The sequence below is a fragment of the Amblyomma maculatum genome, chromosome 2 (assembly GCF_055883805.1).
Source record: "Amblyomma maculatum isolate TAMU_Amacu chromosome 2, ASM5588380v1, whole genome shotgun sequence".
In the NCBI taxonomy this organism is placed as follows: domain Eukaryota; kingdom Metazoa; phylum Arthropoda; class Arachnida; order Ixodida; family Ixodidae; genus Amblyomma; species Amblyomma maculatum.
The window spans coordinates 157,490,972-157,508,033 of record NC_139345.1 but is presented as its reverse complement, the minus strand read 5'-3'; the positions used below and the strand labels follow the sequence as shown (position 1 = coordinate 157,508,033).

Below are 17,062 nucleotides of genomic sequence, written 5' to 3'. Positions count from 1 at the left end.
CACTGGCAGTCGTCGAGAGTATGCAACATTCATACATTACGACGGGAACACTGGTGTTGAAAGAATTGTTATCGCTCATCGCGGTCCGCACCGCTACTCAGACAACCTGCATGCCGGGTTAGACTAAATGCCGTGAATGCTTTTGGGTTAGTCGGGATAATAAATTACGAATGACAGATGAACACAGGCATAGACTTTTGTCGGACTGGTAAGAAACGAATTGTTGGAATTCCCAATGTTTCTGACGTGCTGAAGAAGTGAAGGTCACGAGTACAACTGGTAAACACACACACACACACACACACACACACACACACACACACACACACACACACACACACACACACACACACACACACACACACACACACACACACACACACACACACACACACACACACACACACACACACACACACACACACACACACACACACACACACACACACACACACACACACACACACACACACACACACACACACACACACACACACACACACACACACACACACACACACACACACACACACACACACACACACACGCACGCACGCACACGCACGCACACACACACACACACACACACACACACACACACACACACACACACACACACACACACACACACACACACACACACACACACACACACACACACACACACACACACACACACACACACACACACACACAAATAGAACTAGAATATAAACGCAGGGAGGTTAACTAGCCCGTGCCCAGTAGACTACCCTACACGATGGGAGGGGAACAAATGTGAAAAAAAGGAAAGATTATTAAAAAAGGTAAGAAAAGGAATACAAGAAATTATACACCGTAATTTTTGTTTACTTTCTCATTTCAGCTGAGCCTTGTTTTAAACTAGTTGTTCCCAGTGGCTCTCAATGCATTCTTTTTATGCTTCCCCAATATTCCAGCATTTTCTTGCTAACGTCAATTGGTGCCCAATCTACATCGCCGTTTCTAACTCCAAAAGTGCACCAGTCGTGTGGTGCCATCTGTCGGAGCGCCGAGAACAAGAGTGCGTGCGTGCAATGTGCGGAGCGCTTGTTGAATCACCTTTCTGTTTTTACACCGTCTGACGATCCTGGTTTGTCGCTATGAATTGAGCATGTCCGGTGTTTACGCTACAGGTCTCGCGCCTTGAATGCTAGAAACCGTGGATGCTTAGAATACTACGTGCGCGTTTCCGTAAGTGACGCTACGGTTCATGTGGCACATCACATTGTCACATTAAAGAAGCTCACTGCGCTCTTTGCGCCGAAAAGCCTTCGCTTGGTCGAGAGGGAGCTTTCAAGGACGATTCGCAGAACTTATCCACGGGCGGATGGATGGATGAATGGACGGACGGATGGACGTATGGACGGAGGATGGATGGACGGACAGATGGAAAGGTGGTTGAATATATGGGTGTATGGGTAGAGGGATGGACAGACGGACTGAGTGACCTACAGATTGATGGACGGACGGATTGACGCACATACGGTTAAATTCCAAGCATGATGATAAAACGTTCGCAGTTACTGTAGCTTTTGACTTTTCAAGAATTAGCGCCTTTTTTCGGTTCGCATTGATACGTAGGCTCATATCACATGTCATTCAGAAGACGAGAATGAGGAGTCACAGCGTATACCAGAAACAGGGGTTGTGACCGTCTAACAATCAAACATACAAATTTCAGAACAAACAGAACGCATCCCACCGAGGTCCTAACCGCAGGGCTAACATATGCATTTTATCCGGTCGCGAAACGCCGCACCATGCTTACGTTCCGGTCATGGTAATCTACTTGAGTCTCCTGCACTGCTATAACATCGAGGTCCCGATCCGTATCGAGTCAACACAATTGCATGTGTTTTTTTCCAAGAGGCAAACCATTTCACTCTGACTGTTCCGACTCGCAAAGACTGCTCAAGCGATGCCATTACTTAAGAAAACCTACCGAAAGCATGGTGCCTGGTTCCAGCTTTCCTTACCAGGCTTCTCCGGTGGGAGCGAGGACGCCCACGGCTGGGAACCGGCGTTCTTTCTTTTTGCGCCACCAGTTTACACCTTTTACCGTCGTGTAGAGTGTGTGTCTCTCCAGTTCCTCTCAACGTCGCCGTAGCTAGTCACGCCTCGTTAAAGCTGCAACACACTCTCGCGCTGTGAACTAAACATCCTCTTCATCAAGTTCCTACTGCTGCACTCTGCAGCTCTATGCGGTGAGCATCATCGTCTCCAAGAAGCTCCATTTGCGCCGCTACTTTATTTTACCTAGGTGAATATGCCTACACGTAAGCCATATCGGAGTGCGTGGCAGAGGTTTGCTGCCGTAATGTCGGGCGAATTAACCCAGCGGTGTGACAGAAGTCGCAGTGGTTTCGCATTACTAAACCCTACCAGATATAGCTGCGCCCCTTGAATGTTATTTTTAAACTTTAAGGTGATGTGCGCACTGGACATTTTTGACACCTCATAGTTGAGCTTCGCGTGTTTTTTGTACATTATGACCCGTAAACATGTCTGATGAAACCTACAGGACTCTAATGCTGTCCTCACAACTTTACGATTCGCCCTGCTAAAGCTCCTGTCCACAGTGTTTAATTATAATACTGCAAACATGAAACCTGCAAGCTCATCGCTTCACTCATGAAACATTTCTTACATTGCTCAAAGGCTCTCATTTCGCGAAAGCAACGTATCTCAACTGTAAACCTATTGTTTCGCAAATGGCGGCAACGTTTTCCTTTCACATCTCGGCCTTTGCAGAAGCTCTTGTTTTTTATGAAACATGGTAATAGCCCCTGGATGGAAGTTAATGGCGATCTTGGTATTATATCACCCAGAGTGGGTAAACGTTGTTCCACAACAGTGGAAGAAGTGTGTAATTGACACACACTGGTAAAGCCTAAAAAGCACGACTTTGGTTTGGTGCATCCACATTGCGAAAAAAGAAAAGTTGGGTGGTTTAGATTTGTTTTTAATTTTAAAGGCTTCACAATATTCCAAAGATACCGAATAAAGAGAATCACTGAGTATCCAGCTTTGCTCTCTCCAGCGAGCGCGAAAACCACGCCTTGTCTTGTCAGTGTCGCGGTAAGCGCCCGGAAAAGACGAAGTCTTCCGACTCCGACAAACTCTCGCCACGATTCTCCCGGCGTCGACGATAAGACGATATCGCGTGTGATGCTCGCACAACGTATAATGTCACAAGAGCCATCACGAAGGCTGTTGACGCCACCAAATCGAAGAACAGTGGCCCGAAGAGTCCATTGAGAAGCGGAGGTTGCCTGAAGGTCGCCGACACGCGCACAGTGATGATGGTCACCGGATTATCAGCTTGCCTTCGGTCTCGCAGCCTTGGCCAAGCAACTACACCAATCGGTGAAGACATTTCTTCTGTAGTGACGCGATCTTGCACCATCCGCTGGGGTTCTCCTGGCGATGAATGACTCGAGCCATTCCCGTCGGCTGGGCCGTCGTTCCCATCCGTCGCGCCAAAATTTGTTGAGGTCTGCCTGGTGTATTCTCTCGTGAACGGCGATGCACCGTGGAAGTGTCTCTCGTTGGCCATTTCCGAGTAGCAGTGACTGAGACACAGATGGCGGCTACGCTGGTTCTAACTTCTTCACCTTCTTCAGCTTACGGAATTGGTGAGCAGATAGCGCTTTTCTCTGGTGGAGTGCGTTTGTGCCGTGTCTATAATCTTAACAAAATATAAGATTGCTTACCCTGAGAAGTTGTCAAGAAGCACTGCACGTGTTTTTTGTTTTTGCGGACTTGCCTTTTCCGACATCGTTTGTTATTTCCTGTTCGTTTCACGTGTTTTGTTCGCCTTTTGTTCGCAGTGAAAAGTGGATGGCTGGATGGATAGATGGAATATAGGATCGCCCTTTTGAAACTGGGAGAGAAATTTAATACCACGATTGACGTTTTTTTTTTCGCGCATATTTCTTTGGTAGAGACAGAAATTTATTCATAACACCTTCATTATTTTTTAAAACATTCTTATTCCTATACTTCCAACCTTATCTCGCCTGTCTGCCTTTGAGTCACCAATCTTCAAATCGTTTTTTTTTTCGGTTTTCCTGCATATCCATTCGCGTGATTATAATCTCTAAGCCCTAGAGCCTCCTCGAGAGTGACGCTGCCTGCATTCAGATCGATGCCATCTCATTCGAGTGTAAGATATTCAGTTGTTTCTACCAATTTACCCCACACTGGGCGTGCGTCATCCTCTTGGTTACTTCTTAAGACGAAAGCCTTTCTAGCGTCGTGGAACGAAATCAAATGCCCGACATTTGGGCACCAGATCTAGGCGCGAGATCTGTCATATTCCGATGTCAGCGCACGTTAAAGATCCCGTGGTCGAAATTACTCCGTAGCGCTCCACTACGGCTCCTCTTTCTCTCTTTCCACTTTCACTCCCACCTTCATCCCTTCCCTTAAGGCGTGGTTCAGGTGTCCACAGAGCAAGTGTCACAGATACTGCGCCTTTTCCTTTCTGTGAACCAATTATTATTATTATTATTATTATTATTATTATTATTATTATTATTATTATTATTATTATTATTATTATTATTATTATTATTATTATTATTATTATTATTATTATTATCCGCAAGATTCCGCGACATATACTCTTGCCTAGCGTTCCTGCCACCTGAAATCCCAAATTTGAACGCGCGCCAAGGAACGCCACGCGACAGGAGCGATGGTGTACCGTCCAAACTCACACTTGCCAGTGTGACAGATACTGCTTCTTTCCTTTCCGATAAACCAAATATAATTATATGCAGAACTGCAACGAACGCCGATAAAAGGCAAACGAATAGAGGGAACTGATAGGAGAGGAAAGGTAAGCTTTCACCATTCTCCTCTTAAGAGATATCTAATAGACCGTCTAATTATTTTTGTAGTTGTGCTTTCAGAGGCAACCTAACCTGTAGGTTCAGAGCATAGGGCACTGCCTCTTGCGTTATTTTAGAACAATTACTTTCTACTGTGCCTTTTGCAATTTTGATATATTTCTACATTATACTTCTTTTAAATTCAATAATACCAGTTTCGTCCTTCTGTGTCTCTGCCTGCTGTCTAACGCTTTGTATTTTTCGGTCATTCTGTTCTGCATGCTTGGTAGCTTCCTAATTTGCTCCGTCATTAATAGTCAACGCTTTTTCGTTGAAGTATTTTATTATATGAGCTGCTTACCTGTTTAGGCAGCTCAATATTAATTTACTCTAGGCGCCAGTTGCTTTGAACGATGCCCTGACGATATCCACATTTGACTTTTATGTGTAATATATTTGTCTAGGTAGGTGAATTAAGAAAACCTGCAATGGTCCTCACTCTGACACTGTCATGTTTGACCATCCTTGGTCGCGCCGACGGTGGACAGAATCCTGGTCCTCGCCTGGTGGACAGAATCCTGGTCCTCGCCTGAGTGACGCCCCGCCGGGGTGGTGCAGTGGTAAGACGCCCGACTACTGCGCTGGAGTTCCCGGGTTCGAACCCGACCACGGCGGCTGCGTTTCTATGGAGGCGAAACGAAGTGGCGTCCGTGCGCTGTGCGATGTCAGCGCACGTTAAAGATCCCCAGGTGGTCGAAATTACTCCGTAGCCCTCCACTACGGCCCCCCTTTCTCTCTATCCACTTTCACTCCCACCTTCATCCCTCCCCTTACGGCGCGGTTCAGGCGTCCACAGAGCAAGTGTGACAGATACTGCGCCTTTCCCTTCCTATGAACCAACCAACCTGAATGACGTACTCATTGCGGATATGCAAACATATTTCTCGCCGTCGTGCTGATAGTAGCCGGCAAATGCTCGCGCTTTCAGGCCTCTTGGGTGTTAGTAGTATTGGCCACTTACTGTCCTGCAGTGTTTGCAGTAGTTTGTGTCCTGATGGGTGTCATAAAACTGCAGCGATAGATTTCATGTTGTGAAGTGGCCCGCGGAGCCTCTAATTTTGGAAGTTAAGGAGCTGAAACACATGTTCTATGAATTATGGGCATCGTGATCATGTCAGCAGCGTTATCGAATTGCATTGTGGAATAGGGTAAATCAATCATTGGTTCAATGGAAAGGAAAGGCGGAGTATTTGTCAAACTTGTTCTGTGGACACCTGCACTGAGCCGTAAGGGAAGGAAGGCAGGTGGGATAGAAAGTTGAGAGAAAAAAAATTCCAAAGGTTCAACGCTGCTGAACCCAGTATTGAGCGAAAGCATTGGCTGCGGGTGACCGAGCGTTCTTCTCTTTTTCTTCTTCCTCAGCCCACATATAAAGGCCCGCTTTAACCAAGCCGTATAAACGTGCCTTGCTGGCCTGTAGGGGTAAAGTGAATGACAGTTTCCTAGCAGGCTGACTCTGACATAACCTTTGGCAGCTCTTGTCAGCCCGTGTGTCACGTGTTGTGTCATGGGACAGCGTCACGTGGGTAAGACGTAACTTCGGCCGGGTCACCCGAACGCTTGAAAGTGCGAGTAGTATTGCTTTCGCAATAAAAAAGAGTCGCATTGGAGGGCTGCGGAATGATTTCTACCACCTGGAGATCTTTAACGTGCACTGACATCGCACAGTACACACAGAAGAAAAGATTCCACAGCGCTAATACGATATAACAAACAGACACAGACAGTACAAGCGCCGACTTCAACTGGTCAGACTTCTTTTTAGAAACGAGGTGAATATTTGAACTCTTTGTTATAAAACGCATGTGCTCTGCAGCGCGACAGTCACACATCGTATACCTTGGCACAGGTTAAGGGGAATTGATAAGTAACCCCAGTGGCACATTTGACGTACGGATTGACGTACTTCTTAGAGGAGCCGTTGCCTTGTTTTCTACTGTCAAGGCCCGTGATTTGCACGCATATATTGGCCAATTTTTTTGGGCGGAGAAGACCACCCTGACACCGTGTTTGCTAGCAACCTTCTTCAAAGTATCAGCCACCTTATGCACATAAGATGCAAAAAAAGGTCTCGTCGTGACTTCCCCTTCATGATGCCTTTTCTGCATACGGGCGTGTCCTTTCACACTCTGCATTGAGCCTCCGGTACGGCCACCGTTAAGTGTTCGGGATAGGCCGCCGATCTAAGCCTCTATACTGCTGGTCATCAAAGCTCTCCATCATGTACCGCAGGATCTCTGCAAGGCACACTTTACCACTCAGCATCGTGGTTGCTCGCTTAATTATCTTGCTGCCGCGCCGAATAGTAAGGAAGTGAAACCTTACAAACTCTGGGACGATAGCACTAGCAGACACCTTTTTGTGTGAATTTGTGTGACGATTTAGGTTTAACACTGCAGGAATTCAGGCTACAGTATTTCTGATGTAAACTTGAAGCCCTTTCCGATGTAATGAAAAGCATCTATGATTTGTTCCACGGTTTCCATATAAAATCCATCGTTCTGTCTCCTCAGAATGATTGAAAAGTCGTCGACGTGTCTAGAGACCTTGAAAACTCTCCCAGTGTCAAAGGCTAAAAACAGGGACCGCGGTCATCAGACGCAAGAAAAATATTACATAACACGGGGGTAACACAGGACACAATACAAATACCCTGGCACTGTAAATACAACCGGCTGTTAAAAGCGATAAACGTAGCATGCTAGTAAAACAATATGGTAATAAAATAGCCAGTGTTCATTGCAGCAGTATTCTGGAAGGGTATGATGTCACTCACTTCAATGCAGTCTTTTACAGAAGCAACGCGTTCTTGGTAACCAACTTCGCTGCCAATCTCTTCCGGAAAGAGATTGGCAGCGAAGTCGGTTGAAAGTAAATCGATCAAGGCATCCGACGGAACTGACAAAATGATTCTCCGCCCACGGAGAGGATTCAGCCGCTTTATTAAGCACGGCAACATTGAACTTGCGGAGTTGATCGCGCGCATCGCGAATGTAAACATCAGAGAGGCCGCGGAAAACGCCTTCTCGGTTAACACAAAACAGCCTATCCTCATCGCAACAGACAGCGAAGAATGTCAAAGAAAACACGTCGCACTACGCGTCTCGAATTCGAGGGCCAGAAAATTCAAATGACGGCATACGTCGCCATAACCGACTACTGTGCCGGAGTACCCGGGTTCGAACCCGATCTCGGCGGCTGCGTTTCGATGGAGGCGAAACGAAGAGGCGTCCGTGTGCTGTGCGATATCAGCGCACGTTAGAGATCCCCAGGTGGTCGAAATTACTCCGTAGCCCTCCACTACGGCCCTCCTTTCTCTCTATCCACTTTCACTCCCACCTTCACCCCTCCCTTACGGCGCGGTTCAGGTGTCCACAGAGCAAGTGTGACAGATACTGCGCCTTTCTCTTCCTATGAACCAACCAACCAACCAACCAACGCATGGTCAAAGGCAACCCCCCCCCCCCCCCCCCCCCCCCCCCCCCGTGCTAGGAGCCAGGCGCGTGGGCAGGAGCTCAACTACCGTGCTCATACTGTTTGAAAAACCAGACGTTCCGAAGTAGGTGAAACTCTCCCGTACATAGCAAGGATGTGCATTAATAGAAAGAAATACGAGGTTTGCAACGCATGCGGACGCCTAGGGCGCCGCGAAGATGTCTGCCCAGATCCCAACAACGCTAAGTGCAGAGGATGCGGAGCAGAACACCGAGATCAGGGACACACCTGCGATATAAAATGTCAGCTGTGCTGCAAAGACCATCCGCTTGGCGACAAAAGTGCAGAGAGCTCTACAGGACTCCATACCAGAACAAAAAAATTTGGAGGACGCTTAAGCTTCGCCTTCAAGAGTGGAACGCGATAGCGTTATTGCACCTCGTTCGCACCGCCCACTCATTCGCTCGGTATGCTCTTGAGTCACACAAATACATAGTTTTCATACTCAACACTTCTAAGTGCACTGTACAACTTTTTTCTAATTATTTGTTCAAACAAGTGCTTCTCACAATCTACATTATCGCACTGTGTTGTGCAAACTACAACGTTTCTTGCTCCCTTGTTCCTTCAGCGTTCACACGCACTGAGTATGTCGGTCAGTCGGCTTCCCTGGCTCGAATTTCTGGACAGTCTTGCCGCTGTTGTCGTCTGGCTTGGGCCTCATTCGTCCGCAACTCCGAGTTTTCCTGCCGCTGTTGGCGCCGGGCCTCGGCCTCACGTGCTCTGAACTCGGGGTCTTCCTGCCGCTGCTGACGCTTGTCTTCAGCCTCACGCGCCCTCAAATCAGGATTTTCTTGCCGCTGTTGTCGCCTGACCTCAGCTTCCCGCGCTCGTATTTGGGGATTCATGTCACAGCGCTGGCGTTTGATCTCAGCCTCCCTGGCTCTCAGCGCGGCGTTTGATTGGCGTTGCTGCCGTTTGGCTGCGGCTTCCCTTGCCGTTCGGCACGCATCTTCGGCACGTTTAGGACGCATTGCCTCGGCCTCCCTTGCCCTGAATTCCGGGCTCACGGACCGCCGTTGCCGTTTCGCCTGAACCTCTCGTTCCCGCAACTCGGCGTTCCCACGCCGCTTTCGTCGCATGGCCTCAGCATGGCGAGCTTTGGTCTCCGCCTTCTGTGCCTCCGTCCTCCGTGGCCTTCCTCGTGGTCGAACACCAGTTGACGGAGATGGTCCATCAGTACTCGCCGGCGGTGAAGACACTGATGAGCAAGACACTGTAGTGCTACATGCACTGGTAGACGGCGCCGCTTCCATCTCACGCGTCTCAAGAGCGAGCGCGCAAGGCCCTGCAATACAACACCCGTCGACCTGCCAAGGAGTGTAAGACAATGCGCTACGGCGCAGCAATCACTGATGAGGCGCCTCACGTCGGACTTTGCACTCACGAATCACGCGGTGAGCGCCGAGCAACGCAACGTTCGGCGCGGCAACGAAACGTGCGCCTGAGCAAGCGGAACGAACCAAAGAACTCGGTGTCTCGGAGGGAGAAAGCCGGGCAGCCACGCGCCATAAAGCCGGACGCGATCATGGGGCTGACGCCTTGATGGGAGCGTCCTCTATCTCGCTTGGGAGCACCACGCAGAAGCATGATTCCTCGGAAGCAGCTCGGCACACATCGCAGGGGACGCTTTCCCAGCAGAAGCGCTACGGCGCAGCGATCACGTCAGAGGCGTCCGGCATCAGACGCTGCACCTAGCAATCGCGCTGTGAGCGGAAAGAGGAGCCACGTCGCCTAAACACCACTGTTCGAGTGACGCACACTGGATGTTGGAAGGGGAGAGAGCGAGAAAACTTATTAAACGCAAGGGTATTGGGGCATCCTCGCACCGGTACCCGCGCGGCTCGAAGGGGAGAAGCGGGTGAGCGAAGATAGTGATCTAAAGAAAGGAAAGACGCTTGATTCTACAACCCATGAGGGTGCACGGCGAAACGTCAGGGGCGAGTGGCGCGCCACGTGTCGGGGCAGCGCCGCACATTGCGAGGAGGGGTTCTTCTGTGTTTGCCGCAAGATGGCTCTGCATGTGCGCAAAGCGCAGAAAAAATGTAGCGGAGATGTACTTCGCTACTCGTGTAACTGCGACTTCTGTAAGTAACATGCTCATAATTACCGATATACACCGCAGTATAACGCTATACGGCACGTTTCTAAGGCAACACCGCATTCACTAGAAGCGCTTTTGTACCGCTTTCAAGCATCGAACTCGTGGCTGAGTGGTAGCGTCTCCGTCTCACACTCCGGAGACCCTGGTTCGATTCCCACCCAGCCCATCTTGGAAGTTGCTTTTTATTTATGAATTGCATGCCGGGGTTTATCGCTCACGGCCAACGCCGCCGACGCCGACGACACCGGCTTTTCTGCGACACGAGCTCCTTAACGCTGTCGCGTTAAAACGTCAATGGGAGCAGAAAATCGCCGAATAGCAGCAGCATATTCCGACACCACACCTGAGAGCGGCCGCAGAGGACGCTCGAAATTCGGAGGAGACCACCGTGACCAACGCGGATATTCTCAAGATAGGGGTGGAGGCTTCCGGGCGCAGAGCGGGGACTTCCCGCAGTTGGAGGAAGCCGCCAACCGACGTCGTCGCCGTTTGAGCTGCCGCAGCAGCAGGGAGCGGTCAGGATCCAATTCCAGGTCGGGGTCAAAATCCATGCCACGTACGGCCAACTCCAGGGACCTCAGGAACCCGTGGGCCCCCCGAAAGCGAACTCGGCGCGGGGACAGTAAAACCGCGAGTTTCAGCAGTGTACACCAGGCTAAAGATGAGGAAAACAAAGAAAATAGAAAAAAAAAATTAAGAAAGGAAGTCGAGGATTTGAGGGAGATAATTGAAAAGCTCACCCAGGACCTCCACCAATCTAAATCAAGACCAAATTCCGGGTGACCCTCGCCTCCACAGGCTCCCCCCGCAAAACAAGTAGCCAAACTGACACCTTCACCGGCGACGCCTAAGATGCTAACACCACCCGCGGCGTCAGACATGGAGGAGGAGGCAATGATCACTGAACATATCAGACCACCTCCCCCGCAGAAATGGAGAGGCGGAGAAACGGATTCGCTGGTGGCAACAGAACGTAGACTAGACGCCAAATACGGGGCGAGACTCGAGCGGCTCGAGACATGCATGGCCAATATCATAGGCGCTCTAAACAGAATTTAGGAATAATTAAACATACAAACGCGGCTCTTACAGAAAGGCAAACGGCGAGAGAAGGGATACTTGACCAATTCTAACTAGGGCAAAACGCAACCAAAGAATAATTCGACGGTATGGCAGTGGAACTGCCGAATGTTCCCGCGCAAGCGAGCGTTAGTGCAACAACACCTCGATCAAACAGTTGAAAAACCTCTAGCCGTAGCTCTACAGGAAACTAGCAAAGGAGTGATTAAATTATCAGGATATCAAGCGTTTGCTAGTGCCCGGGGAAAAAAATCCCGCTTCACTACATTCGTCATAAGGAACGTAGCGGTGATCGAACATGAAATTAGTTCTCGCGACATTGAGGCGGTTTTCGTTGAAATCATCACGGGCAGGAAGAAGAAACCCAGTATTTTCGTCCGAAACATATTTAGCTCTCCTAAGCAGCGCAAAGTTAGGTTGACGACATTATTCCGCAAACCAATGAAGGCAGCCGGAGCCAACTCTTTGCTAATTGTAGGAGACTTCAACGCCTGCCACCAAGAGTGGGGATATAATGGGCAAAATCTGAAGGGCAGGCAGTTATGGGAAGATTTTCACGAATTAAAAATCAGCGTGCCGACAGACTCTGGCTGCCCGACCAGGGTGGGAAACAGTGTGAGCAACGACACATCCCTTGCCTTAACATTCACCAAAAACATGGAGGAGCTTAGGCGGAAGAACACAGAGCTCAACTTTGGAAGCGATCACTAAGTCCTTGAAATAACTCTTCAACGGGGAGTCAAACTAAGACAAGAAAAGATAATCAGCGCAATCGAATGCGAGAAATTCAGACAAATTAGAGAATCCGCAAACATAGAAGAAAACGTTCAAAACATCGACGATTTGGCTGAAACCCTCATGCGCCACGTTAAATCCGCTACCATTACCCTAGAAGGGGACGATGTACCGAAAACAGTCGACAGGAAACTCCTACACATGTGGGAAGCAAAAAAGGTATGGAAAGACGCCTATGATGTCAGAGATGGAACCAAATCCTAAAGCGAGAAATAGTGAGGCACAATAAGGAAGTAGAGGATTATGCAATTAAACTCTGCGAGCAAATTTGATGTAACAGGTGCGATGAGATGGAGGGCAACATGAGCCTTTCAAAGACGTGGAGCCTGCTACGATATCTTCTTGATCCCGACAGTTCGAAAACAGTCGAACACAACAATAGCAAAGGCGAGACACGCGTTCGAGGAGACGGATGCGGAACTAATAACTAAACTTGTAGATACATATGTCGGCGATACAAAATCCTTCCCTCTTACGCAATACGCGGGCCCTCCGAACGAGGCCCTCGACGCGCCCATTCGAGAAGCGGAGGTTAGAGCCGAAATCCTGAGCTTAAAGACGCGATCAGCCCCCGGCCCCGATGGGATAACAAACAAAATGCTAAGAAACCTAGACGACGCCTCCATTACGGCACTCACCAAATACATGCAAGAAGTATGGAGTAGCAGTCGTCTTCCCCAGCAGTGGAAAACTGCAAACGTTGTGCTAATTCCAAAACCTGGCAAGCCGCCGAAATTGGAAAACCTCAGAACTATTTCTCTAACCTCCTGCATTGGAAAGCGTATGGAACGCGTAATCCAAACAAGGCTAACTAATTTCATGGAGAAAAAATCGACCTGTGGCCGCACGAAACGGTCGGGTTCCGACCGGTCCTATGCACGCAGGACGTGATGCTCCGATTACAACACGACATCATGGACTCGAAATCCAAAGACGTAAAGGTAATTCTAGAACTAGAGATTTGCATAAAGGAAATTATCATGTACGCAGCATCTTACTGGCTAGAAACGGTGTGGCATCTCCCATCATCATCATCATCATCATCGTCGTCGTCGTCGTCGTCGTCGCTATTTTTTGCCTCATTTAAACATGATAAGCTTGGGAAAAACCTATGACCTAATGCATCGAATCTGGCAGCCTCGATGTCATAATTAGTGTAAGATAGTTATCAAACAGTTCCCATCCTTCTCGTTACACCACGTTCCAGGTGACACTCGTGGTAGCACAGGGTAATCCACATCCACCTCTATGGGCAAAACTTTGGCTGGCGAGACGCTATAACTTACATCGCATATAAATAGCTAAGAAAGTAGTAGACTGAACAACTGTCGCCGTAGATTAGCCGGTGGAACAACGTACGCGATATTCAGAGGTGGAGGGTCTGCATCCACCCTTAGTATGTGGTTGTTTTTGTTCCAATTTCTAATTGATTATTGATTACTGCTACGATTATGTTGTTATTTCACATTCGTCGACACCAAAAAAAAAAAAAATCTCCTATGGCTTACTTGGCTTCAGAGGCTGTTGACTATCTCTGTATGCATCGGGACGCTGCACGACGTACAGGCGCGTCACAATTTTGAAATGAAAACCTGAAAACTTCGCCACATGAAGGTGGGGCAGTGGCGTGCGTATATAGAAAAACGACATGCATATGATGGCATAAGGTGCAATGACTTCTGTCACTGGTGTGTCTGGATGCATGCGAATGATGCATGATGCATCGATGATGCTGGGCACGTTGTCTACGTCATACAGCTGCTTGCTGACAGCATCCATTTTTCTTGCTGTGCAGCTGCTGATGCCGTAATTGTCTAGCCATCTCTCGGGCAGGAGTTCAAACCTTACAACCAAAGGGAAGACTGTATTTCATAAAACGTTAATCAATATATACTACACAGAGATCAGTAACTACATTCAGACATTATTTCCTAACCCGACGCCTATCTCTGCGTCGTTCAGTATTATCGGGAGGCTCCATCCTGCACACCCGCCCGTGCTCTCAACTAAACTCGCACTACCCCAAATGTAATTCGCCCTACGGTTGTGTTCCCAGTGCAGAGAAAGAGGAGCCGTATGGAGGGCTACGGCGTAATTTCGACCACCTGGGGATCTTTAACGTGCGCTGACATCGCACAGCACACGGACGCCTCTTCGTTTTGCCTCCATCGAAACGCAGCCGCCGAGATCGGGTTCGAACCCGGGTACTCCGGCACAGTAGTCGGGCGTCTTACCACTGCACCACCCCGGTGGGGCCCACCTTCGCTGCCTCGTTCAGACAAAACAAAAAATAGAGAAGAAAGAAAAGGAAGAGGGAGAGAAAGACGCGCGCCGCAACAACAGCCGCTGTCCACCACCGAAGCGGTGGCGGGCGCAAGGACAGCCCAAAACAGACAAAAAATTCGGTAACAGGCCAGCCCCCGATGCCCCGCCGGGGTGGTGCAGTGGTAAGACGCCCGACTACTGTGCCGGAGTTCCCGGGATCGAATCCCGGCCTCGGCGGCTGCGTTTCGATGGAGGCGAAACGAAGTGGCGTCCGTGTGCTGTGCGATGTCAGCGCACGTTAAAGATCCCCAGGTGGTCGAAATTACTCCGTAGCCCTCCACTACGGCTCCCCTTTCTCTCTATCCACTTTCACTCCCACCTTCATCCCTTCCCTTACGGCGCGGTTCAGGTGTCCACAGAGCAAGTGTGACAGATACTGCGTCTTTCCCTTCCTATGAACCAACCAACCAACCAACCAGCCCCCGCTGCAAGCGGCGGTGAACCACGTGTCCCAGCCCCATCAGGGGAGTCTTCCGCATCGTTAAAGATCCCCAGGTGGTCGAAATTACTCCGTAATCCTCCACTACGGCTCCTCTTTCTCTCTTTAATAATAATTGGTTCACAGGAATGGAAAGGCGTTTATGTTACACTTGTTTCTGTACACTGATTTATTTGTAGGAAGGGAAAGGCGCAGTAACTGTCTCACTTGTTTTCTGTGGACACCGCACTGCGCCGTAAGGGAAGGGAGGAAGGTGGGAGTGAAAGTGGAAAGAGAGAAAGAGGAGCCGTAGTGGAGGGCTACGGAGTAATTTCGACCACCTGGGGATCTTTAATGTGCGCTGACCTCGCACAGCACACGACGCCTCTTCGTTTCGCCCCCATCGAAACGCAGCCGCCGAGGTCGGGTTGTTTCTGTACACAATTTAACCAGCCGAAACGGAAGGGTGGAAGGTGGGAGTGAGAACGGAAAGATAGAAAGAGGAGCCGTAGTGGAGGGCTACGGAGTAATTTTTATCACCTGCGGATCTTTAACATGCACTGACATTGCACAGAAAGCATACGCTGCGTTTCAATGGAGGCGAAACGAAGAGGCGTCCGTGTGCTGTGCGATGTCAGCGCACGTTAAAGATCCCCAGGTGGTCGAAATTACTCCGTAGCCCTCCACTACGGCTCCCCCTTTTCTCTTTCCACTTTCACTCTCTTCGTCCCTTCGCTTACGGCGCGGTTCAAGTGTCCACAGAGCAAGGGTGATAGATACCGCGCCTTTCCTGGAGTTTTCAAGTACTGCTTTCGCATTAAAAAAAAACTAATTGATTGATGTATACGAAGGGAAAGGCGCGGGCGGTAACTATCACTTGTTTTCTGCGGACACCTCAACCGCGCCGTAAGGGAAGGGAGGAAGGTGGGAGTGAAAGGGGATAGGGCAACGATATGCAATAGTTACAGGAGGGTTAGTGAGCTATCAAAGGGGTTGTTGAACTACTTTTTCTCCACTGAAACAGCCAAAAGACATGTAAACCACAGGTACAGGTTCGCAGATAGGCCGCGTAGCTTTCGAACTTTATTTTGTGCGTGCACTAAATGACATAGTGCAATTTAGCAGAATCTACTGCTGCAGTGATCACAAAAAACAGCTTCAACGGCTGCCTAGCAAGCACAGCAGGGTGCCATTGCCGTTGAGAGCTTGCTGGTCTGATCTTGCAGCGTAAGAAGGCCATACACAGTCTATGGGCACAAAATGCGACAGGAAAGTTTTAGCGCTAGTGTTTGCGCCTCCCCTTTCTCGCCACCATTCTTTTGTTGTTTTGCACAATGAACGTTGTCGCATGCCCTTTTATCTACGCTTGCCGCGCTACTCGTTTTGTATTCTGATGACAATTCGTCATGACAACGAGATAGCGTCTTCGACAACATAAATACGTCATAACCGGTGTTGCACGAAGCCGGAAGTGGGGAACCGATGTGAGCGTCACTCTTAAGTAGTTAATTGTTTTCCCAAATGCTTTATTTTCGGCAAACAGTTGTATATTTGCTATTTCTTAACGTCAGCGTTATTAGGCTACGTTGAATTAGTATTTTATTGTTTCCCCTTTTAATGATACTGAGATGGTGGTAGAAAGAACTGCGGGCGCTCTTAGAGCGCTGATTTTTTTAAGTTTTTGTGCGGGCGAAGCTCTTCCAAATAATTCATTTTCAAGATAGCGCGAAAAACGAGGACCAAGGGTAGAAGCACACAACACGGGCGCTTTGTGTCCTTCTACTACTAAAAGCGCCCGTGTTGTGTACTTCTACTTTTGGTGCTCGTTTTTCAGGCTACCTTCAAAACGAACCAGATTCAATTCGCCTAACTTTCAACCTTACTCTTCCAAATAAGTCGAATGAATTTCTATTGATGTTATACTCTGCT

At 49.0% G+C, this 17,062-nt stretch overlaps 2 protein-coding genes and 1 pseudogene across 2 annotated transcripts in view; 1 reads left to right on the top strand and 2 right to left on the bottom strand.

The window, feature by feature from the left end:
* Nucleotides 1-17,062, top strand: part of LOC146200259 (solute carrier family 52, riboflavin transporter, member 3-B-like) — a 95,380-nt gene that overhangs the window by 8,906 nt on the left and 69,412 nt on the right. The gene's annotated exons all lie outside the window — the stretch shown is intronic.
* Nucleotides 1-17,062, bottom strand: part of LOC146200260 (uncharacterized) — an 86,236-nt pseudogene that overhangs the window by 31,478 nt on the left and 37,696 nt on the right.
* Nucleotides 9,008-9,667, bottom strand: LOC146200261 (uncharacterized). The gene has a single exon (XM_084595892.1). The coding sequence runs from the start codon at nucleotides 9,665-9,667 to the stop codon at nucleotides 9,008-9,010; it is 660 nt and encodes a 219-aa protein (XP_084452018.1).